The sequence below is a fragment of the Cyphomyrmex costatus genome, unplaced genomic scaffold, assembly GCF_001594065.2.
Source record: "Cyphomyrmex costatus isolate MS0001 unplaced genomic scaffold, Ccosl1.0 scaffold15, whole genome shotgun sequence".
NCBI lineage: Eukaryota > Metazoa > Arthropoda > Insecta > Hymenoptera > Formicidae > Cyphomyrmex > Cyphomyrmex costatus.
Window position 1 is genome coordinate 230,633 of NW_017275499.1, and position 24,214 is coordinate 254,846.

At 32.8% G+C, this 24,214-nt stretch overlaps 2 protein-coding genes across 2 annotated transcripts; both read left to right on the top strand.

Moving 5' to 3' along the window:
- Positions 1-1,013: 1,013 nt before the first annotated feature.
- On the top strand, positions 1,014-8,058 carry LOC108783411 (uncharacterized). The gene is made up of 5 exons (XM_018551970.1): positions 1,014-1,173; positions 1,884-2,092; positions 5,023-5,256; positions 5,826-5,964; positions 8,000-8,058. Exons 1-5 carry the CDS (start codon positions 1,072-1,074, stop codon positions 8,009-8,011), a joined length of 696 nt encoding a protein of 231 aa, XP_018407472.1. The 5' UTR covers positions 1,014-1,071; the 3' UTR covers positions 8,012-8,058.
- A 5,967-nt stretch (positions 8,059-14,025) lies between these two features.
- Positions 14,026-23,432, top strand: LOC108783410 (uncharacterized). Its single transcript, XM_018551969.1, has 4 exons — positions 14,026-14,891; positions 17,254-17,406; positions 22,419-22,769; positions 22,940-23,432. The coding sequence occupies exons 1-4, from the start codon at positions 14,295-14,297 to the stop codon at positions 23,078-23,080; spliced, it is 1,242 nt and encodes a 413-aa protein (XP_018407471.1). The 5' UTR covers positions 14,026-14,294; the 3' UTR covers positions 23,081-23,432.
- Positions 23,433-24,214: the final 782 nt, after the last annotated feature.

The following is a 24,214-nucleotide window of genomic DNA, read 5'->3' on the forward strand; positions in this document are numbered from 1 at the left end:
ATATACGTATGTATATTCAGACGTATTGGATACTATTCATCCTTTGTTAAGTTATCTCAGCAAACGAGAAACTATTGAAAAATATTGGAAATTATTCATTGAAGCGATGTTGAATCAAGTTTTTTGATTTTTTAAATTCGTTTCTATCCGTAATCCACTTGAATCGGTAATTACGGATTGACTATTTGCTTTCTGTATCTCATTCACAATGTGCATAGCAATATAATTATGTTATAGGTAATATATAGACGAAGATGATGGTATCCTTGGCGTGTTAAAGAACGGAATATTACGCTTAGATTTGGAAAATTTGTATTTGAAATAAAAAATAAAAAAGAAGAAAGAAAACACTTTTTGGTCACTCTCATTGTCGAGAATGTTTTGTAATAGTTCTGTAGTGTGGGTAACTGACGGTAACTAGACAACGATAAGTGCGAAATGGATCGAATCTATAATCTATAAGTGATCAATATCACGACTGGTATACAAATTTTTTATTCAAAATATGAATATAGGATGGTGCACACGAATCCGTGGTCATTAATAGACGAAACGATGACAGTTCGAGTCTCAGATATCTTATACGTATTTTATTTGTAAGATAAATTAGAAGATATACGTATATGCACTATGTATACTTTGTAGTATAAGTGACTAACACAATAGAAGACGCTAATATTTGTACTCGCTTTTTCGCAAGCGAGTGCAATAAAGTGCAATTGAGCACGGTAAAGCGGCAATCGTACGTTCTACATCCATTCGACAATATCTTTTTTAGTGTATACGTATGTTTTTCCATTCGTATCGTATTGATTTTATGTAGAAATTTGCAGTTTACGAGTTGCAACGCACGCATCGTATACTCTGCGTCGGCGCGGCGGGTGAAAGAAGGAATTTTCTTCCGTATAACCGTAAGAAAGGATAAATATGTTCTATGATATGGAATCGCATCCGCCGTTGCCTGCCGACAAAGGATTTATTATAGAAAAATCACATTTTCGTTCAAACAGCAATATTGAACAAACATTGATTGATAAATATGAAAACGATCATCTTTCTGCGCTTAGTACGATGACTAGTGGAAATAAAACGGAAACGGAAGAAGCTGATGACAAGTATGAGAATGATAAGATAATATCAATTATCGATAAAGATATACAAAATAATTTCAAGGTAAAATTATATGTATTAAGTATGGTAGGTCTCTATAACAGCTAAATCTAATATTTATATAGATCAAAAAGTTATTTATTTCTGCTGAATTAAATACATATACATTACATTTAACATAATAAATATCTACAAGTATCGTCCATGAATATTTCCAAGGTTACACCGTAATTTTATTAGAATTGTCACAAAATTACTAAAATTACTAAAAATTAAGAAAATCAGGGAAATTGTGAAAACGATTGGGGATTTTGGAAAATCAAAATTTATGTTTGTGATATACGAATTATATACATATGTCATTGCGCTTATAATTTTGAAATACTACCAACTTGAAAATTAAAAATGCAAACAGTGTCAGCAACATCAATAGTATGTATAAATTTACAATGCTATGTTGAATTGGTAAGATAGAAAGATTTAAGAAAATATTTAATAGTTCCCCCCCCCAAATCAAGATAAAAATACGGAAGATTTCAAAATATTAATAACAATCAGGGAAATCATGAAATTTTATTTGGAAATCAGACAAAAATTATAAAATTTCAAGATATAGAATTTAATTGTAACAACCCTGTTTATTTCAATGAAACTTTAAATGAGTTAGTGATGAATTTCTGTAAACTTACGAGACTTATAGCAAATACATCCGTTTTTATCTGCATATATTATAATTTAATTTTTTAGTTAATTTTGCAATTATGGTATTGTAGGAAGAAAAATCGTATAAATGTTGGAACCCTGGTCTCTTCGAGAAAGTATGTAAACCAATAAAAGGATCATCGGAAGATTTGAAACGATCGAGAAGGAAAAAACGAGCGTTCTCACTACTCGATACATTGATCTCTACGAGTATCGTTGCACCTTTATCGATTGGCTTTTGGAGGGGTGTATGGGCGACCATGGATCGTCATGCAGAATTGTGAGTAACAAAAGTATAATAATAGGAAAGTCAATTTAAATAACTGTGATATATGCGTGAATGAAGTTGAAATATCAATTTCAACGATGAAAGCACAGTATAGCCAATAGCGCAACTCTCTGTCGGTACTGATGTTAATGTAGCCTAAAATGGAGTGTGCATGCGCGAAATTGGTAAGTTCCCCAGTAACGTCTGTTTCTCACTTGCTCTTTACTTTCCATCTTACCATCTTTCTCTCTAGTTACTCTAGCTCATTTGTATGTACATCAAATTAATCTAAATGTAATAAAAACTAAAAGAAATAGATTCATAATTGTATAATGCATTGTAAAATAAAAAGATAAGAAAATATAATTATGTAAATATTGTGTAATATAAATATTATACCGTAAAAATATTTTAATTAAAGACTGCGACATATACAATGTGTGTTTTCTTGTTGGATTACTCTTTTATATAGCGATATCTGGAATAAAGTTAAGATCAAAGTGTAAAAATGGAAGAGAATGGATAATTTATACAATAGCCGTATAGATTAACTATTCTCTTAGGAGAAATTGTTCCTCATTTCACTTAAATTTTTCTACTTTTTCACTTTTTTCACTTTTGCACAATTTTTATTTTTCTACAGACTTTTCAGTCACAAACTAGAGTCATTTCTCAAACTAACACAGCTCAATCAAACGGCAATTATATTAATTTCCTTTTAATTTGAGTTTTTAAGTATATAAACAATCGCAGGATATTTAAATGGTCCTGACAGAGAGTGACAGAGAGAATAGATAAGAAGTGAGATAGAAGTTTAAATGGCGTTACTGGGCAACTTATTTCGCGCATGCGCACTTTGTTTTGGATAAAACCAGGAGAGTTGCGTTACTGTATATACTGTAATGAAGATAACATACAATATAAGCCTATTGTAAAATTATTTGAGAGAGAGAGAGAGAGAGAGGCAGACAGAAGTTATACTTACATATACAGATAGGATGTTTTGATTAACTCGTGACGACGCGTGACTTTCTCAGAGGAAACGAGGTCTTAATTGATAGTTTTTATAAAATGTACTAAATGTAGGAATATTTGTACTGAAAAAAATCATATCATATAATAAAAATGAAAAGTTCAAGGCATGTTCAAAGAAAGATACTCAAAAATTTAAACCTTTTTATCAAATAATAATATATTACCACGAAAAGTAACTGATATATTATTAATTAAAGGTGCCAGTTCAAAGTGAACATATATAAAGTGTATGTAACTTTCAGCTAATTTTCGAATCGTCTCCGCCTTCTGCTGTTCCCCTCACCTCATCTCACCGTGCGCGGACAAATGCCGCTGAAACGACATTTGATCTGCGCGCGGTGCGGAATGATATGCAAGAATACCTCCGACTGCTCGCCTTCTCGCTCTAAAGCACGCGGCGGTTCCCGCTATCATGTTCCTCCAGAAACTCTCTTCTCGTTCCGCTAGACCACTTTCTCTTATTCCTGCATGGCTTACCTCGGGCCCAAGTACGGCTTGCAGGACGCCCTCCTGGCTACCGCTTCCCTCAGAATTCGGAAGCGGCCCGCTCTTATCGCGTCTCGATCCATCACGGCTCCGCGAATGCTCGCTTCCCTCTGCTTTTCCTCCGACGGCAATCTTCCTCGGGTGATGCCCTGCTGATTCTTTGCTCGACGAGGCTCCATTAATTTTATATAAGAAAAAATTAACCGAGAATTAGCAAACAATACTAAAATTATAATTCGCGGCCCTTGGAGATTTCGCTCGCTCGCAATTCCCGGACCGGGTCAGGCGCCTATTCGCGCTTTGTGACGGCGAAGGGTCGCTGCGACGCTGCAGCGAAACTGCAACGTCACAAATAGATACAAAATACATTAATGAACATCTTAGCAAAATATTACGACAATGACATTAACTTCGAGGTTCTGACATACATCTTTAAAGAATTTATTATTTTATACAATTTATTCGAGTTCCATTTTGAAATTTTCAGGATTATTTCATATTATAATTGAAGAGCAAATATGATGAATTTGTATCAGGAACTGTAAGTTGATGAGTTGATGACAGAATGCACTTGAAAATTATAAACAGTAAACAAAAATATTTTTTTTAAACAAATGTATATTTAAAAATAACCAAAGAATAGAACAACTTATAATTTTTAAAACTGATTTCTTGCATTTTTTTTCGTACGACTTACCACTTCGGCGGTACAGTCATTTGAACATACACACGTTTTTCGTCAATTCTTGAAACTTAAATGTAAGCATAACTTTATGAAAACATTTTTTTAATTTTTTTCCCTAAACAAGTGTCTCATTTTTTTATGTCTAGAATACGTCTGTAAAATTTTAAAAGAATTGGAGTCTTTTTTTTTATCAAAAAGTGCCTGGTTTGACTTGGAATGCCTTATATATATCTAGCCGCTTTGTTGGTTTGAATTTATCCTCTGATCTTTTAATAATGGATGCTCTATCGAGCATTGCAGATTAAATGTTGGTCAATGTAATCAACAAGTTTTATGCATTTTACTCTATAACGTGGCATATGGCCAAGTGTTAAACAGTTCTGATGGCGTTGACGCAATACCGAGAGTTAACTACAGTCAAGTTACGTAGAGTCGAAAGATACTATCACAGCGACTTCTACATAGAGAGTTTATTTTTTTTTTCTAGTGCTCTGTTATTGGCTTGTGTGCATTTATTGATACACACCTGAAAGATGCAACGAATTCTTTAAATCATATTAGATATCTATATCTATGTATAATATATAGACAGAGAGAGAGAGAGAGAGACAACGTAGCGAATCAGCACAGGCGTTTTGTGTCAAGAACCTATTATGTATTTTTTTAATCATTTGCAGATGATGAAACGCGTTAAAGATTTATGTCCATTACGCATTTAGGAGGATTTTGTTAACAGGTTTCCCAGCTGGTTTTGTTTTACGTTTGGCACAGCTTTGCATGCAACGTACACGATTTTCAAAGATCAATTTCATAAAGTTTACATGAAGAAGTGGACTAAATTAAATTGGCGAAAACGATTGCCTTATCGAGCTTTGCGAATCCTGTATACTTACACATTTGGAGTGGCGTGCATTGCGCATTGGCGTGGTAGTTGGATCATCATCGATAATCATCTATTTGTGCACACGTGGTAAGTAAGTCAACATTGTGATGATGTTTCAGCGACATTTTCCATTTGTCGCTATTATAGCGATCATAATAGCTCAGGGTATCGATCAAATTTTCCTCTAGAGCGGAATCTTGAAAAGTGAAAACTTTCACGTGAACTGGGCGATCATGTAACTTTCAAACTGCGGAAACGTGAAATTTTTCGCGTGAACTTTTTAGAAACGTGAAATTTGTGAATGGAAAGTGGAAAGTATACAGGGTGGTTCATTTGAAGGGAAAAATTACATGATGGATACTCTAATATCGAAATAAAGAAAACGGAGATTTGAATTGATAATATTGTTACGCCCGCGCGACCGATTCGCGAATTCGTCCGAACGAAGCGTAGATCAGTTTCCAACCAGTTTGTTTACAAAAGACAGCGTCGTTTCGACAACGCATTCTTCATTTCAATATTCGAAACGGGAACAATCCAACGGGCGTTGGCACAAAACGGGCATAATAATATTATATGTATGTGGCAGGTAGTTTATTAACGTCATGTTCTTTTTTACGATATTTCCCTTTATATACTAATATGTACGTATATAGGATAACAATGTCTTTGACATGCTCACTGTTGGTGTGCCTGGCGATTCTACGTTCCGTTCGAAACTTGATAGCAACTCCATTGATAATTGTCATCGATACGCCTTGTTGCATTTTTCAATTTCCCACTAGGTACAACGTGGTAAGTTTAACATGGAATAATTTAATTTAGTTCCTTGACACACACACACACACACTCTCTCTCTCTCTCTCTCTCTCTCTCTCCTCCCCCTCCTCCCCCTCTCTCTCTCTCTCTGCGCTCTGATCGATAAGATTTACAATACATATCTGCAACATACTTATATTTACATGTGGTTTGTGACATTTCAAGAATAGTAGTAGTTATATGAATGCATTTATACAAATACTGTATTAAAAAAGGCCAATGTACGATTAAATGAGTGCATGGTTACATAGAATTTAAATTATCGGAAATTATTGTATGAACAAACGCTGTTCAAACTTATTTCCTGCAATGTTACAATATAAAATGATCAACGCGACATAATCGAATAATAATATCGATAAACGTGCAAACAGAATATTGATCTCATAGATTCGCGTGTCTTAATCTTCGCTTTTTTCCAGTTTTTGAGATTTTTTTAAATCTTGAAGCATTTGTTGATAATCATGAAACTTCACTCCCGCAGACAGCACAAAATACCAATAGATAACGAAAATATTTCTATAATATCTTTTAGTTTTAACAAAAAGATAACAAAAAAAAGCAAAATTCAATTAAAAAGGCGGTAAATATAGAGTTAAAGTCACCCCCAAAATGACTTTGATCTTGATATATGTTGTCAAGATCATGATCTTGAGAGACCTTGAGGAAATTTTAACTGTTGGATCTCAAAAATTATGAACCTAAAAAGTTATGAACAAAAAAAGTTTAAGAAATAATGTCCCATTATTGCTATATAAGCCAAGAGTCGCACGCTCGCACACGAGTTCCAACTTTCCATACGAAACGAGAGCTACCTCACACCAAAAAACGGGTTGGTTATTTTTTTTCAGTAGTGGAGCCTCCCCGCAGGTGAGGCGGAACCTACTGTATTCATGCATACTACACTTTACAACACTCAGTGCTTTACAAACAAATTCACTGCCTTACGGACAAATTCACTGCTTTACAAACAAATTCACTATTTTAAAAACAAAAAAAATAATAAAATAATTTATTGTTTGTAAAGCAGTGAATTTGTTTGTAAAGAACTGAATGTTATAAAGTGTTTGCGTAAATATATATTTTTGTTTACTTCTATCAACACTTCAGTTTCCGCCGACATTCAGTAGTGTTATGATCATCATCGATAATAATATATCATGCGTCTATACGAGTTTTTGGCTATTTGCAACAATAATACTGCTCTTATCGAGTATTTAATTGCAAAAAATATTTTTAAAGATGAAATAGATTGCTCAATATGCAAATCAAAAATAAAACTCACGCGAGATTTAGCTAATTTACAATGAAAGCTATAAACATGCTACAGTCAATCATAAATATAATTTTGTAAATCCCGACACAAGTAACTCACACACAAAATATAGAACGTATTTGGCGTGAAGTACGTGATAATATTCCACGATATGGTCAACGGAAATATCACTATCTCAGTTATTTCGCCGAATTTTCATTTAAACGTAAATATTCATTTCTCGGCTGTATCGACATTGCCCCCCCCTTTTTTTTTAATTATAGCTAAAATATATCCACCGACACTAAAAAAAATAAATAAGTATTACATACTATTTACTACTTTATTCGATAAAATAATAGATACACGAGTGTGCATTTGCTTGAAAAATTTAAAAGGCCCGTTTATATCAACGTATTATCTTGGCGTCGTTCGAATTTAAAACGTCAAATTTGTCGTATAAAAGAAAAACTTTAAAGCGCTTTAATTTACACTTACCATAAAACGAACTCAAATTAAAGTATTATAAGTATTGTTTGTGCTATGATACAACAAGATACAGCAAATTTAAAGTTTTAAATCTCATTGAATGCCATAATGACATTTGCTATGAATAAGTATAAATTACTCGTGCATCAATTTCCCACTGCAGCCTTCAATTAATATATATGTAATCCAAGTTACACATTTATACATTTCATATTTTTTAATAAATTTTTAAATACAATATCTTTTAAAAGATATATTTTCTTTTAGGACTATCTTTAAATTACCACATCCATCATCTATGCGTAATTGGATGTCCAACATGAATGTTCAGCCAGGTTTCCAATTAAAAGTACTGCAAGCTCTTAGTAAATTAGAAGCAACAGAACAGGACTGCTGTTTGATGTTCGATAGCATGGCGATCAGACTGCAAATCACATGGAATGAAGAAGAACATAGATTTATCGGATTTTGCGATTACGGTAATCAAGTAGCTATTGAAAATAAAGATGTAGAAGCACAGGAGACCTTGTGTTTTCATTAGTATCTTTGAAAGGATCATGGAAATAGCCAATTGCGTACTTTTTGATAAAAAAAAAAACCTTCATCGACAATACTTTCAAAATTAATTACAAGTACTCTAGTAATATGTTCTGAACATAATTTACGTGTACATAGCATAACATTTGATGGTGATGCATCTAATTGCAGTGCTATAAATATGCTTGGTGCAGAAATTTTTGCAGAAGATTATACGCAAATAAAAAATTTCTTTCCATATCCTAACGATGAAACTAATAAGAACATTAAAGTCATATTAGATCCATGCCACATGGTTAAATTAGCAAGAAAACTACAAGTCGTAATAGATTCTTTTTCTTCTTTACATATTAATAATATAGATAAGAAAGTTTTACACCGAGTTAAAAGTATTCTTACTTTTGATACTAAAAAATATTTCCCAATTTAGAATGTGAAAATATAGGTTTACTGGAAATGCCTCACAAAATTCAATTGATATTAACAATATATGTAATAAATATATAAAAATGCCAATATACTCCTTTTCAAAATTTTATTACAACGAAATAATAAAACCAATTCGAAAACGTCATATAAACTAACAAAACAGATATTATTTTTAAGAAAATGAAATATTTCACACATAAGGCGAGCGAACAATAAAATCTCTTGTTGATAAGCATAGCTTTTATTATATATTTTACAATTATCAAATATAATATATATAAGCAAAATGATTGTGCTCGTATCTTTATATGTCGCTTTTAGTTACTTATTTTAGTTACTTAATTATTTATTTTAAGATATACACTAATCATAAAATTATTTCTTTAATTTTTTTAAAACATATAATCGAGTTACATATCTATATATACATATATATTCGGTTTGTACATAGAAATTCCGCCACCTTATACATAAAAAGTTATCAGTCTAGTAGTGCATAGAAGTCTGTGAACCCAACCCATTTTTTGGTGTGAGGTAGCTCTCATTTGACATGGAAAGTCGGAACTCATGTGCAACAGTATAATCATAGACTTATATAGCAAAAATGAGATATTATTTATTTAAACCTTTTTGTTCATAATTTTTTAATGAGTAAGGTCCGACGGTTAAAATTTCTTCACTCAAGATTATGATTTTGACAACTTATGTTAAGGTCAAAGTCATTGGGGGTGGGCTCCTCTAAACTCCATACTTACCAAAAAGGCTACAAGTCTAAGCTAAATTTTAAGTTGCTATTTAATATAAGCAATTATGTACATTATAACCCTTATCGGATCATCATTAGTGTAAATAATACTTAAAATTAATGAGTATGGTTACAAAAATATTTAAACTTTGACACTTCCTTACATATAGTAAAATAACAATAATCCAGATTCCTTCGTACTTAAAAATAAAACGATTGCTTAACTTTTCAATTATTAGATGTTGATCGGAATCAAAGCTTTTTGGTATATTTTTAACATTTTCTCGGTATTCAGGTTGTCAGTAAAGAGATAAAGTCGACCAAATCCTTGCTCTGTGAACATGCACCTTCACTGCGTGTTTAACAGTTTGTTGGACTATTGGTGGCAGTAAATCAGGATCGTTCCACTGCACAATGTGCCAAAAAAGATTTATCTGTAAAAATCACATTACTCCAGTTGCGGTCTTTATTTTCGTGAGCCAAAGCTAATCGCGCGCTGATGTGTTTTTCCGATAATAATGGTTTTTGGATTGTACTACGATATCTTATGACTTATATCATAAGCATAGAGATAACGTCGTATCGTTTCACATGACATTCTTAAACCTTTTCGTTGTAATTTTGCCTGTCCTTGACGCAGAGACAACGTGCTATTGCTTTGAAACAGGCGCACGACTGTTTTTTCATCTTTGTCAGTATAAGTCCATGTCGTGCCACGTTTTGATAAATCATCCATGGTTTTTGTCTCTAAATAACGTTGCACCCATTTATGGACGAACAACCTTGATTTTCCTATATATTTGGCCGCAGCGGATTGGGATATTTTTAGTCCTTTTGAATGAGAACACAAGAACACTGTTTCGAAACGAGACGCGTAGACAGCACTTATTTTGAAAATCGTTTATTCTAACACAATTCAAGCAACAACGGGTACTTTGGTGACAGCACAAAGGTGACACCTATCGGCGAAAACAAAAATTCAGAGTATATCTTTACTCGACTGTGGGTAAGCCTTTGCTACGCTCTTACTAGACAGACTGTATGATATGATTTTTTTCGGATATCACTTACTTTTTAAAGTACAAATATATCACAAATATATACAAAAAAATGATTTAAAAATATTATATAACGAGAGTGAAATACGGCGAAAGAGAGGGGTGGTGGGTGGAGGGGGCAGGGGGTGCTGTTGGTCGAAGTTCGTGGAGGTGTGAGTGAAAGGTGAGAGAGGACGTTACAAAATTATAATACGGACGGACAGACAGAGAAGGAGACGTTACTTCATTTTTTATGAAAATCATTTTTTTACCGCTTGTATGTCCAGAATGACTTGACTGATTTTAAATTTTTTTAGTTCAAATTACTCGTGGCGGTGCCGCCTTTCAGGACATATAACGTTCGATTCAAAATTTTTTATATTTTAGTAGTTATGTATTCTTCCAAAATGGTGGCTCGGAAGAAGAGACTTGTAGTGTCTATTATAATCTTTTAAACTAACTTTTAAATTTAGTATTATGATAAACATTTTAGACTCGTTCTGGGCTAGATTTTTTCGTCATCACGAGAGCTACGCTTTACGAGAATTTCAAAGTTTCAATCTCAGTGAATAGAGAGCGAGTGAAAAAAGGTCTTTATCGGTTCGGTTTTTATTTTTTTTCTACTTAACTAATGAATCGAGCTTAATATTTTTTACGTCTCATTTAGTATGTTGATGAATACCTACATTTTTTATATTAAACTGTTTTCCATACAATTGACAGTTTCCATTTTATAAGCGAAAGACCTGCTTTTTGCAATTATTCGAATTTTCTTTTATACTTCCTACACGAGTTCCGAGTTTCAAGCATACATTTTTCTTTTCTGATGGTCTTCCGAAGATTTTCGTGAAGAGAAATGTCAACTTACACTTTTTGCGCGAAACTCTCTTAGAGTTTAATTCTACTGAACTAATTCGTTTCTTCAATATTACGTGCGTAAAATTTGTCGATTGAAAATGTGGATATGATAGGACGAAAGCAAACAAACGAGCACACTGCTCTGGCAATTTTGTAAACAGAAAAGTCGTACGACGATGTCTTCAATGTATCGGTTTTCCTTGGAAGTTTACGAAACGTTCTCACTGAGTATCATCATTGATAATACGCAGACGCTGCGATTGTATACGGACATAAACTAACATTACTTATCTGTAAAAGAAATGTTATCAGATTTTTCGATTATGTTTGACCCAATTTATCGATTATTTATAACGATTGTATTACGTTTAACATGAGTAATTTTATCTGTGAAATTTAGACGTAATTGTTTCTTCTCAAATTAAAAGTTCTCAATAATGAAATACGTACAATATTATTGTCAAATATAGCAATGATAGAAAAATTTAATCTGTTTTTAAATATTGGGTGTGAGAAAAAGTGGCGTTTTTTTTTTGTTCAAAGTTGTATATACAATATCTTCGTCAATAATGAATGAAATTTAAATTTAAGAAAAGGGTTTTATTAAAGCTAGAAATCTTGATAGATTAAAGTTTCAACATTAATAATCTGTTTTATAAATTGCGATACGACAATTTTTTGCGGAGTTTATGAGCAATTAAAGTCTAAATGATCCTTTTTTATTTAATTCACGATAATTCAGTAGTGAAAAATTATAAGATTTAAAAAAAAAAAAACAATTTTGTAGGGAAAGCATCAAGCTTTCACGATAGATAGTCGAATATTTGCTAGAATTTAAGTAATTATTTACTTTAGGGGACCCAGCTCCGATGACCTTGACCTTGATATATGTTGTCAAGGTCATGATTCTGAGCAACTTTGCCTTAACAACTAGGTGGGCGGTCTGTTATAGTTTTTCAGATATTAAGCGTTGAAGTTATTTTTAACAGTAGTGAAACCTACTGTATTCATGCGAAGCAACTTTTATTCCACCTCTTGTTTTGCGAATGAGTTCGCAACTTCCATGTCGCTTTATGTTGTAAAGTGTACGCGTGAATACAGTAGGTTCCGCCCCCCCTCAGTTTTTGGTTATAATCGATATATTTGCGCACACACGCGCAAATATTTATAAAAAATAAGTAAGAAAATGGTATTTGCGTGAATATGGATGCGAATAATTTCAAATAAATGTTTATGGAGCAAATATTGGAAATTCATTTTATTTTCAATATTTTCCGTATGACATTTTCGACATGACAATGAATCTTATGACCTTGACGAGGTTTATTGGAACGAGTCAGGGTTTCACGAAGGTGAGATGTAACCGAAGAACTTGATTGATACACAAAAAAGAGTTGATTAGTGATAATTTTGGCTAAAGCGTCAATGGCTAAATGAATACGTCAATGGATAAATGGAGACCGGAAACATTGCTCAGAAAAAATAACATCAAAATGACTAAAAATTATGCTCTTGTATAGTTGAAATGTTTTTCTCTATTGGAATTAAATGGATAAAACTATTTTTGAAATGCATAGTCATTCTTCTATGACTATTAACGATTTAATTTCAAATGTCTCTTTCTAAAAAAAAAAAAACATTTCTTTCACCTTTGTTATAAGTGAATATCTAGACATTTTTATTTTTTTCAAATTTTTCTAACCGTTTTTAACAGCAATAAAATAATTTGGCGTATGTTACTTTAAGCTTATTATGGATATATACGTTTACATGGACGTTTCTTTTGTAACTACAATTAAGGAATAGAATACCGTGTAGATAACAAGTTTCTTCATTGAAATATTTACTCAAGGAATGATAATACTCTCTCAATCCTTTTAGAATATCTAAAATGATGGCGAGAAAATTAAGCGCATTGGAAGATAAAAAAGTCGTGATTTAGATACGATTATTTTTGGTCAGTTCGAAGATCAAAATACTATCGAATAGTCTTGGAGTATCATTAAGGAGAACGCGCGTGGCTGTCATCGGCTGCCACCGATCGTTCTAATCGGTGATAGCCACCGTAATACACGAAATGAGACGATTATAACGCATATGCATTGTAGGTGGGGATCGTCAGCGTAGGAGGGAACGAAGAGCATACCGCGGGTACTATCCTCCGTGCCGGTGGTCCGTCGCGTATGAGCGACGACGTTGTTCGCGGTAATGCGATAGTGTTGGCCCGCGCGTTTAGCGATCTTGATAAAAGATAGCGATTGTACTGAAGATAAGTCAGTAGTCATCCTGACTGTTGCCTGACTGGTTGTTCGATCGGTCGCCGATTCCTCGATCAAGTTGCCTGACTGGCTGTTCGTCGGCCTTATAAGCACTTGCGGATGAAAAAATCCTCTAAGTGGTTGCGCGAATAATTTTTATTTTCTCTCTTCAATCCTAGCGATTGTTTTCGCTGATGAGTGCAGCCAAGAATCAAATTGTGTGATATCGGATTTATATTCGAGGAAAAATATATTTCATGGCTTCATTACTGGAAGAAATTTCAATGAGATTCGTTGAGCGAATCTACGTTTTTTCAGAGCGTTAAAAAAGCTGATTTAACTCTGATGAAGGAATACGGCAAAAAAAGGCATGCCACCGTCCTTTCTAGATAAAAGCCTCGTTTGCAATGTCACGACAACGACGACGACGACGACGACGACGCCGACAACGACGATGATGATGACAACGAAGACAACGATGATGACGAAAGCTAGTCTTAATGAATAAGAAGCGCATCAAGCGAAAACTGAATCGAATGTTATATAGCACGAGAGAATACCAGAAACGAAATGTTAAACACGCGATTGCATCAAGATGAGCTGGTGCTCGTTTTTCAAAGTTATCTTCTTTCTGTCATCTTTTTCTGTCATCTATAAACGACACAATAGTATAATTTCGAGGGTGCAAACGATGCGTAATGACGAGCGGCGTGACTACTAAGCTCGATCCGGACTGGGTAAGGATGGTTGAGTTGCGTGCGGCTGGTGCCAGGATGACTGGAAGTCTAGACACCAGATCGTCAAATCGTCTGCACTATGCCATCTTGACAATTTTGGATACGATATTCTCCGCGTTCGTAGTTGCGCCGGCGGTGGTTGGTTATTGGCGTGGCACTTGGGAACTCAGCGATTTCTATGTCTACCCGGACGAACCAGTGTTCAGTAGCTTCGCGTCGATCACGATCGGTTTCACCGGCCACTTTGCTTTCAACGTGTTGCAACATGGCTTGGATGATGTTCTGCATCCAGACAAACATCGGCTATCCTATTATCTCGGCTCACGAGTCTACACCGGCGTATTCGGTTTTTGCTGCGTGAACGCTTGGCGCGGTGCCTGGATGGCTCTGGACATTTATACGGAGCTAATACCCGGCACAGTCTTCGCTACAACTATCGTTAGTCTCCTTGCGCTCGGCATTATGCGAGCAGTTCGTAATGTATCCGCGCCCCCGTTCTCGCTCATTCTTGACTCGTGTCCGGGTTACTTTGAAGTGCCGACTATGTTTCGCGTCAACGTAAGTACTTGTCAACGATCTCTTTCTCCGAGGGTACTTGCCGGGATTTGAATCGCGTCGTACGAGGCTGCAGATCTTATTCTCGTTATGATTGAATCATGATTTTGCTCCAATCTTTCTCCTTTTAAAATTTCAATTTCGAGATACTGTTTTATGCACCCGCATCTGCGTAAGATTACACTCGCAATTGTGTAATCTAGTCATGAATAAATATTACGTCGAGAGAGAGAGAGAGAGAGAGAGAGAGTGTCTAATTTGTAAAAAAAAAACACAAATTGCAGTATAGATCGCGATTGTTTAAACGATTGAGTCACTTATTTAATCGTAAATAGAGTACAAGTTACAGAAATTGCATCTTATACATTAAACGAAAGTTAGTTGAGTAGTTTGCGATGGAAAACTTATATGCAATCGATTAATCTCGATAAATCAGGGGTTGACTTATCGAAAATTTGTGCAGTATAATAGTAGTAACATATGTAAGAGAATTTAAGATAAAATATTGGATACTAATAATACATATTAATGACAGAATTTTGTCTATATGCTATCTACCTCTTTCATATATGTATATATGTATAGTATAATATATTTCGACGAGTTTTTGATCGAAGATAAATATATCGGAGAAAGACATATATATGCTAACGAAACTTTTTATTTTCTTGCTTCTTCTTTTCTCAGCAAATATAGTATTAATATAGTATTTTATAATTTATACCATGTGAGTATGTTACACGAATGATACTTATCAGTAGCATTAGTTGAAATATGTGAAACTAAGATTGATAAAAACAAATAAATTTACAGTTATTTCAATATAATAACGATTAAATCACGTTTCAAGAATTGTTTGGTTTTTTTTTTTGTAATTAATTATATTCATTTTCACAATATAATCACTAATTACAAGAGTTATTCGTGCGTTTTGTGCGATAAGTAGAAAACAAGACAGATAATGAACTTGGGAAAAATGATGTAAAAAGTGCTTGCTAATTTTCTTAAGGTCAAAGTAGCACACACAATGTACTTATATGTATATATACAACTTTGTTCTCGAGTAATTTTCACAGACAGAACTGTTTTAAGTCCTAGAAATGAAGAAAACGGAATGCGAAAGAAGCTGAAAGTGAAAAAGCGCCAATAGCGCATTCGTATGATTTACAGATGGTTAAAAATTAATTAACGCAGTGTTACTTGGACATTAGCACGCGCAAAGACAATTCTTTGCAGTACCTTTTTGTTTGTTGAATTCACTGTGCACCGTGCACTCACTATGCTGTTGGTGTTGCTGGCGTAGATCATAAATTATAAATTGTAAATGATAACTTGTAAATCACGATTATATGAATTGCACGTTACCTCATTTACACGCGTCGCTGTCGTCCAAGCTCACGTATTATCGGTGTGCAATGTGCATATAAGCGCAGTTTCCGGTCAAGTCCCCCGACTGTCGACCACTATTGCGCCTGTATAATCTACGTGTACGCATTAGCGCAATGTGTGCAAGTGCGCTAATTTATTTGTCGTTTGTAATTGCATTGAAAATGTGCAGATTATGGTCATCTTTTCTATTTATTTATTACTACTTCAAAATAATTGTCAATTGTAATTATAATTGAAAAAAGAATGTTACGCGACACGATTACAAGTATGTACCTTCGAAAAACATTAATTTAATACAATTGACATTGTCATTACGTACATTTAAAAATCGTATAGTTGTACAATTCGATGGTTTTTTTTTTCTTTCTACTTACTATACTATAATATTTATTTCGTGTATTATCGTCTATAATAGGAAATGACTTTATGAAATGACATGTTTAAGGTTGCTCTATCTCTCTTTCCTTCTATAAGGTCGATCTCTCTATGTCTTCATCTCTTTCTCTCTCACGATACGTTAATATAATACGTAATAACATGATATTACCATTTTTGAAGTAGGATGATAACATCTCTCGATGAAAATCGTTTGGAAACTTATATACTTTAGTAATTGTATGTATTTTTTGCATCCTTCCTTTTTTACAAATGTGTAAATATCATAATATTGTGTGTCGTATATATTAACGAAGGAAGAAAATAACTTGAGATAAGGTAAAGATAAATTTTATATTAGTGTTTTATCTACCATATATATACTGTTAATACGTTATGATGATGGATATCACGGTTGAATTGCTGTGCGCGCGCGTATAATTTCTATTTTATACATTTAATTTAATCTTATATATTTTAATTTAATTAAATTTTAATTTAATTTTATACACATTTAATGATTCTCTTTTACTATTATTATTTTTAATATTATTTTACAATTTATAATGTTAATATTGTAATCTATTGTATACGGTTGTAGAATACGAGGGACTGGTCGTTGTACTTATTGGATTGCGCCTTCAGTGTCGGTGTCGTGGGTACGTTGGTTGTCTTCGTTTGGAGAGGAGTTTGGATCTTGATCGACATTTATCTATTTCCAGAAAGCCCCGAGTATTCTGCCCTTGGCTCATTGGTAAATATAAGCCTTTTACATCGACTATCAAAATCCTTTAACTTCTTCCTAATATAAGATTATCCCTGATCCTATATCGTTTTGCAATTGCATGCTATACATGTAACTATTGTATTATATATATTATTATTATATTATATTATATTACTTAGCACACATCATGAACACGCGCGCTCACGCCAATTTGCGCGTGTGTGCTCGTTTCTTCAAATAAAAAGGATTTTATTAATTGGATATCGCAATTAAAATTTCATATTTCAATTGCTTTTATCTTTATTTCAGAGTCCTAGTACATCGCACATCTCATATCGAGTCACTATATTGTGATAGAATTAGATAAGATTAATTAGATAAGGATAACATGATATGGTAATTATGGATATTGCGCATGATATGATAATCAAATCTCCGAATTGACTGAACAGAATCAAAAGTCCTTTTACAGGATTAAAGTAGGCGCAAAATTAGGAGATGAAACAGTGGACTTTATACTAAAATCGAAAAAAAATTAACAATTTTAGTGTAAGGTGCTGTATCGCTGTACCTCCTAACTTTACGTCTATTTTAGTTCCGCCTGAAAAAGGATTTTTAATTCTGTTCAATCGCAATTCGGAAATTTTTATACGACTGCAATGTTAATAATTTGGCCATTTCAGCATTCGTTTAATATATTTTTTTTAATATATATTTTTTTGTGATGTGTGTGTGTTCATTACGATATATGTCAAATATATAACAACAAAGAATTGAGAAAAATTTAATATCGAATCATTGAATATTATAGCTGAATTTAATTAACCTATCAAAATCATACTAAAATTTTACGATTTCTGACAGATTATTTTTGTGTTAACTCTATCGCTATCGCAATTCCTTTGCATTCTGCAAAATGTGTTATATCTCACAGTAAACGGGAATGGATTGAAACGAATTCAGTTCTTTGCAGAAATACGCATTCGCGATCGTTACAATTCTTTTCAATCCGAATGCATTTTTATTATAGAATGCACTTATAGATATAATAAAATTATATAATCATCAGGCAATTCTAAAATGCGTTATTGTAAATTGAAAAATATCAGGAGACGCGGTAGTGTCTCTGGCCATGTTAAAAAAACTACTAGTGAATTTAAAAGTTAGTTTAAAAGATTAATAATATACATTACAAATCTCTTATCTCGAGCCACCAAACCATTCTTCGGGGGTGCATAACTACTAAAATATAAAAAAATTTTGAATCGAACGTTATATGTCTTGAAAGGCGGCATCGCCACTAGTAATTTGAACCAAAAAAATTTTTAATCGGTCATGCCGTTCTGGAGATATCACTTTTCGACAAGCGGTCGAAAAGTGATGATTTTAATGAAAAATTAAGAAACGTCTCTTTCTCTGTCCGTTCGTCCGAAATTATAACTTTTTAACATCCCCTCACACCTTCACCAACTTCGACCCACCGCACCCCCTCCCCCACCAACCATCTCTCTCTTTCACCATATTTCACTCTTTCGTTATTATAACTTTTTAATATCCTCTCACCTTTCACTCACACCTCCACCAATTCCGATCCACCGCATCCCCTCCTCTCACCATGCGCGCGGGCGTAACTTTATAAATAAATTACATTTAGATTGGATAGGATGACGTATTTTAACATACGTTCGTGAATGCGTATTTCTGAAGAATTACTGAATCCACATTTGTTTCAAAAATCATTCACGTTTATATTGCTTTAGTTTCTTAATTATTTTCACATTTAGTATTTTATACTATTACTCTCTCTCTCTCTATTATTCTTTTCTTTACATTTATGTCACTAATTGTAATTTACAATAGCAAGAACAACAGTAATATTATATACATATAATGAATGTTGTAACTAACTCTCATAATGTTTATAACAAATATTTCGACATCTAATGTCTACATGTATAATAACAAACTTGATAACAAGTCACATCACATAAAATATATATTTTATTATTACGATTACCATTATACGCAACTTAAGCATTTCGATTTCGTTCCGTAAGAGGAAAATTTTGAACGCACTATCTAATATTATCAGCATATACGAAATAATCCGCAGGCACTTAATTAATACCATCATATCACTAGACGTGGATTAAATTGGCAACACTATACACACGTATGTATATATATTACGTGATAAAAAATTAAAAATTGCATAAAATAAAAGATGGTTTGATGACATTGTAGATTAACGGTCTCGAATAATAAACGAGTGAGCATGGGCATGAAAAAAAGTGTAAAGGTTCTTATTACTCCCTTAATTTTTAAGTATTTAAAATTGCAAATTTTACATATATCATATATTAGTATCCTATCCATCTTAGCTGCTCCATCTGATAGCATTGAGAACATCTTCAACATTATTAATTCATTAAATAGTAGACTACAGTTTACCATGGATGTTAGAGTAGAAGGTAAAATAAGTTTTTTGGACACATTACTGATTGTACATGAACAGAATATTATTTTCGACGGATATCGCAAAAAAATCTTTTCCGAAAGAAAGATTCCTGAATTTTCATTCACGTCATCCAATTTGTCACAAGAAAGGAGTCATTTATGGAGTGGTTGATAAGATATTTCGTATGTGCTATCCGACATTTCAGCAAAGTAATATGAAAGATGCTACCAATATTTTTTAAATAATGGATATCCATTATCTTTTATTTTCTCGACTATTCATAATAGAATTAAATTTCACATTAGTAATAGTAAGAATATTAATAGTATTGGTAATTTAAAGAAATTTTTCGCGATTCCATATGTCGGTTCGGTATCTGAAAAATTTACACCTATTGCGAATATGTGCAAATGTAAATTGCCATTCACCATTCCGAACACACTGAAAAATTTCATTAAAAAAGGGGAAAGATAAACTTGAACACACAAAAAATCAAAATGTGGTTTACAAGATCTCTTGTGACAATTGTAATGTTAGTTACGTAGGACAAACAAAAAGACAGTTAGAGACAAGATTGCATGAGCATATTTCAGATATTAATAAAGGTTCAGAATCTCCATCGGTGATTTCTAATCATCGCATTGAGAAAAATCACGATTTTAAATGGGATAATATAGAGATATTAGATATAGAACCTTCATACAATAAAAGATTGATATCTGAGATGGTGCATATTAAAAAACAAATACATGGTATAAATAGACAAAATGATAACGGAGTCATTACCAGATTTGTATTCTAACATCATACATTCTCTTTCCCCTTCCTAATATCTTCCTGTTTAACATTACATCATATAAAGCCATCAAGTTCAGATGTGTCCCTTTAACGATATCAAGTTATTTGCAAAATTGTTTAAAAAAAAGTAAATTGTGCCATCAAAAAATGGATAACAATACACTAAGAAAAAAATGCTGTTGATTCAATTAAAATCTATATCGCGGGCTGTCACTAACATAAATAATTAATTCATGTATATTTTTATTGATACAAAGGTTTTGATTATTGTTTTAATAATCAAAGTTTTTGTATCAATAAAAATATACATGAATTAATTACTATGTTAGTGACAGCCCGTGATATAGATTTTAATTGAATCAACAGCATTTTTTTCTCAGTGTAGTCACACTTCTCTTATCTTTTTTTTGTTATTTAACTAAGGTACATTTATATGTATACATTTATAATTAGAAATTTATGCGACTTAATATTAATTTCTTATTTTATTACCATTACTTAGATGGTCTTTTTATTTTATTAACGTTTGACTTACAACATTTAACAGAGTGAGAAATGCGGAATCAGAATTATAACGATTTAATTTTATTATTATTTGATTAATTTAATTAATTTTTGTAAAAGCTATTTTTGCAACTTAATCACCGTTTAAAGATTTTTTAAATGTGACATTGAGAATGACCCGATTGGAGTCAAAACGTATATATTATTTATTTTATATTATTTATTTATTTATTTATTATATTAAATTTCTTCGTTATTTTATTTACATATGATTATTATTTTTTTTTTAAATTTGAATTGATTGTTATTACTAGCTCTTTACCCTCTCATTCTATTATACTTTATTTTATAGAGCCTTATAATTTGTTATTTTTATATATATTGCAGACATACGACATACATGCGCTATGCTATAGCGCTACACACTCAGTATTCAATTATATAATTGAATTCGCCAATTGCATGATTGCCGCGGCACATGGCACAATTGTCGGTGTACGCATATGAAATGTTTTACGTTATCTAGGATTTGTTATATATTTGCCACATCCGCGCCATCGCATCGATACGATCGCGCTTAAATTACATATATCTAATGATTTGAGAAAGAGATTTGTTGAATATCAGTTTTTAACAGAGCATTATCATATCGATGTAATCTTAATGAAGTATAAAAATCATCATTTGGTCAAAATTACGTAGTTTAATTGGAAAAACAGATAATAGACATTTCGAGCTCTATTAGGTCATTTTCAATGTTACAAAGATCGCAATTCAAAAATTATAGAATTGTAAAATTACATAAAAAAATATGAAAAAAATATAAAAAATACATATAACAATGTGTATGTAATCTCACTTGCATAGTTTGAAGTCGTATACAATTCGGCAAACCAGTAAGAATCCAAAAACAATGTAATTCGTCTAGTTTTAAATGTGGTTTGCGAAAGCGTGTAACAATTGTTTCTTATAAAGTGTATCAATGTACGAATTATAAAATTGTTTGTTGTTAGAACAATGCGATGAGAGCCAAGTTTAAGATGTTACACGTTAAAAGTATAAAAATTAGGATTTCTTTTCTTTTTCATTTTTCGGTACACCATCTTGACGCCTTTAGTGTGTTTAAAAAAATAGAACACTAAAGAAGTATAGTACGTGTAGATAATTTAGTGGTCTCCCTTATTTAATATAGAAATATCATCATCAATTCGTAGCGATCGAGTATACGATTTCCCATAATAAAAAATAACATTATTGTAATACTGTTACCGAATTTCAGGCTATCGGGTATTTTATAGTCGCCCTGACGTTTTGTCTACAACCATTGATGCGGTATATCTGCGCGCGTCTCCAGGGTCTAGTACGCTTGATGGTCGCGGACGTATTTCTTTTTCTGAGCTTTCTGGGGACTGTCAACGTCTGGCGCGGCATATGGAACGCGTTAGATCTCTGGCTGCTACCGGACAATTTGGAATTGTCCTGTTGGATTACTCACGTTGGCTGCTTCGTTTTTCTCGTCCTTCTCAATTGTAGCAATTCTATCCTAGTTCGTGGCGTTTATATAGATGCCGAGGAAGAGAAAGGACAATGCGTTGTGTTTCCATGCCATTATCTTCGTCTATTCTTTAAGGTTTGCTGATTACACTAATTGTCACACATAAGACTCGAAATTTCAAACTATATAAGTATTATACTTATATAATTAATGAAATAAAATGCGCGAACAAAGTTAAATGATTTTACATAAGTATTTATTATTAGTGTTTTGTCTAATGTTATCGCTTATTTTATCGTTTCTAGATCGAACGCGAGAAGAAGCAAGCGCGACAGCAGAAGCACTTGATAGATCATACCGATGTAAATGAAAAGGACAGTGAAAATGGAACTCTCCTATCGAACACAGTGTCGATTATACCTGTGAATGCAGATTCTCCCTCATAAAAGTGATATACAAAAAGTCGATTTTCGTTACTAGTATTTGGGGTTGTGTTCCAAAATTGACTGTCAGTATTGAAAATATATACTTCTATAGTGAAAACGTAACGTAAACTATACATTTGTTGCTATTGGCAGTAAAAACAAACAGCCTAGGTACTTTGTGCGTGCGCGCGCGCGCGAGAGAGAGAAATCTTGTAACCCAATATGCTGTATACGAAGAAATAACGCATATTTTATAGAAATTTTTTTTATCAGATAATTCTATCAATTTTTGATCGATTCTTCAGTTTCGGTCTTTTAAAAAGGTGCGATAATTATATCCTGATAGCAAAGCTTACTATCAATTTTTGATTGCAAAAGGACAATAAGTTGTATACAAAGTTTGTATTATCTGACATTGTGAGCAAATTGCTATCAGAAATATGATAAAGCCTATTAGACATACTATGCCATCAATCCACTGGCATGGTCTGTCAGGTATTAAGGTAGTAATAGTGTTTAATCAAAACTAAAATCTCTATTAAGGTTTACAAAACCATGATACACTCATGCAATTCGGTTGTACTACAGATTTATTCCTAATATAATCCTACTGTATGACTTGCAGAGGCAAATCTTATATCGTACTGAAATTTCTTTATTAAACGTTCAGTAAAAAAATCGCCACGTTTTATTTACGATAACACATTTTAAACAAATACCGTTAAATTTCTATAGATTTTTTTCACGCACTAGAAAGTCGCATGTGTATCAAGGTTCATGTAACTCAGTGACATATAATTGTAGTGACAATGAAGAATTGAAAACTCGAATTGCAATCGGTCACACCATTCTTGTATTAGGGAAAAGGGGGAGTTGAATAGTATATACTTAATATATATATATATATATGTACACAGAATCAATTACGTTATCCTCGTATACTCGTACCTCAGTATGATTAATGCGATTAATTCATGAATTATTATAAAACATATTTTTGATAATACACAGAGCGAGGAGAAAATACGGTTGTGAAAAAAAGACGTGTGACATGGTGTGACATGATACATAAGTAATTTATGTGTGCCATATTGAAGCAAAGAAAGTAAGAGCTTATAAGTACATGAATTAATGCTGCCGTTGAGTGTTTTATCT

Bases quoted from the DNA above. Each gene is read 5' to 3' on its own strand.
- LOC108783411 (XM_018551970.1), top strand. From the start codon at position 1,072: ATGACTAGTGGAAATAAAACGGAAACGGAAGAAGCTGATGACAAGTAT. The intron at 1,174-1,883 runs GTAAAATTATAT...ATGGTATTGTAG, and splicing joins ATATACAAAATAATTTCAAG to GAAGAAAAATCGTATAAATG. The intron at 2,093-5,022 runs GTGAGTAACAAA...TTTTGTTAACAG, and splicing joins ATGGATCGTCATGCAGAATT to GTTTCCCAGCTGGTTTTGTT.
- LOC108783410 (XM_018551969.1), top strand. From the start codon at position 14,295: ATGACGAGCGGCGTGACTACTAAGCTCGATCCGGACTGGGTAAGGATG. The intron at 17,407-22,418 runs GTAAATATAAGC...ACCGAATTTCAG, and splicing joins ATTCTGCCCTTGGCTCATTG to GCTATCGGGTATTTTATAGT. The intron at 22,770-22,939 runs GTTTGCTGATTA...TATCGTTTCTAG, and splicing joins ATCTTCGTCTATTCTTTAAG to ATCGAACGCGAGAAGAAGCA.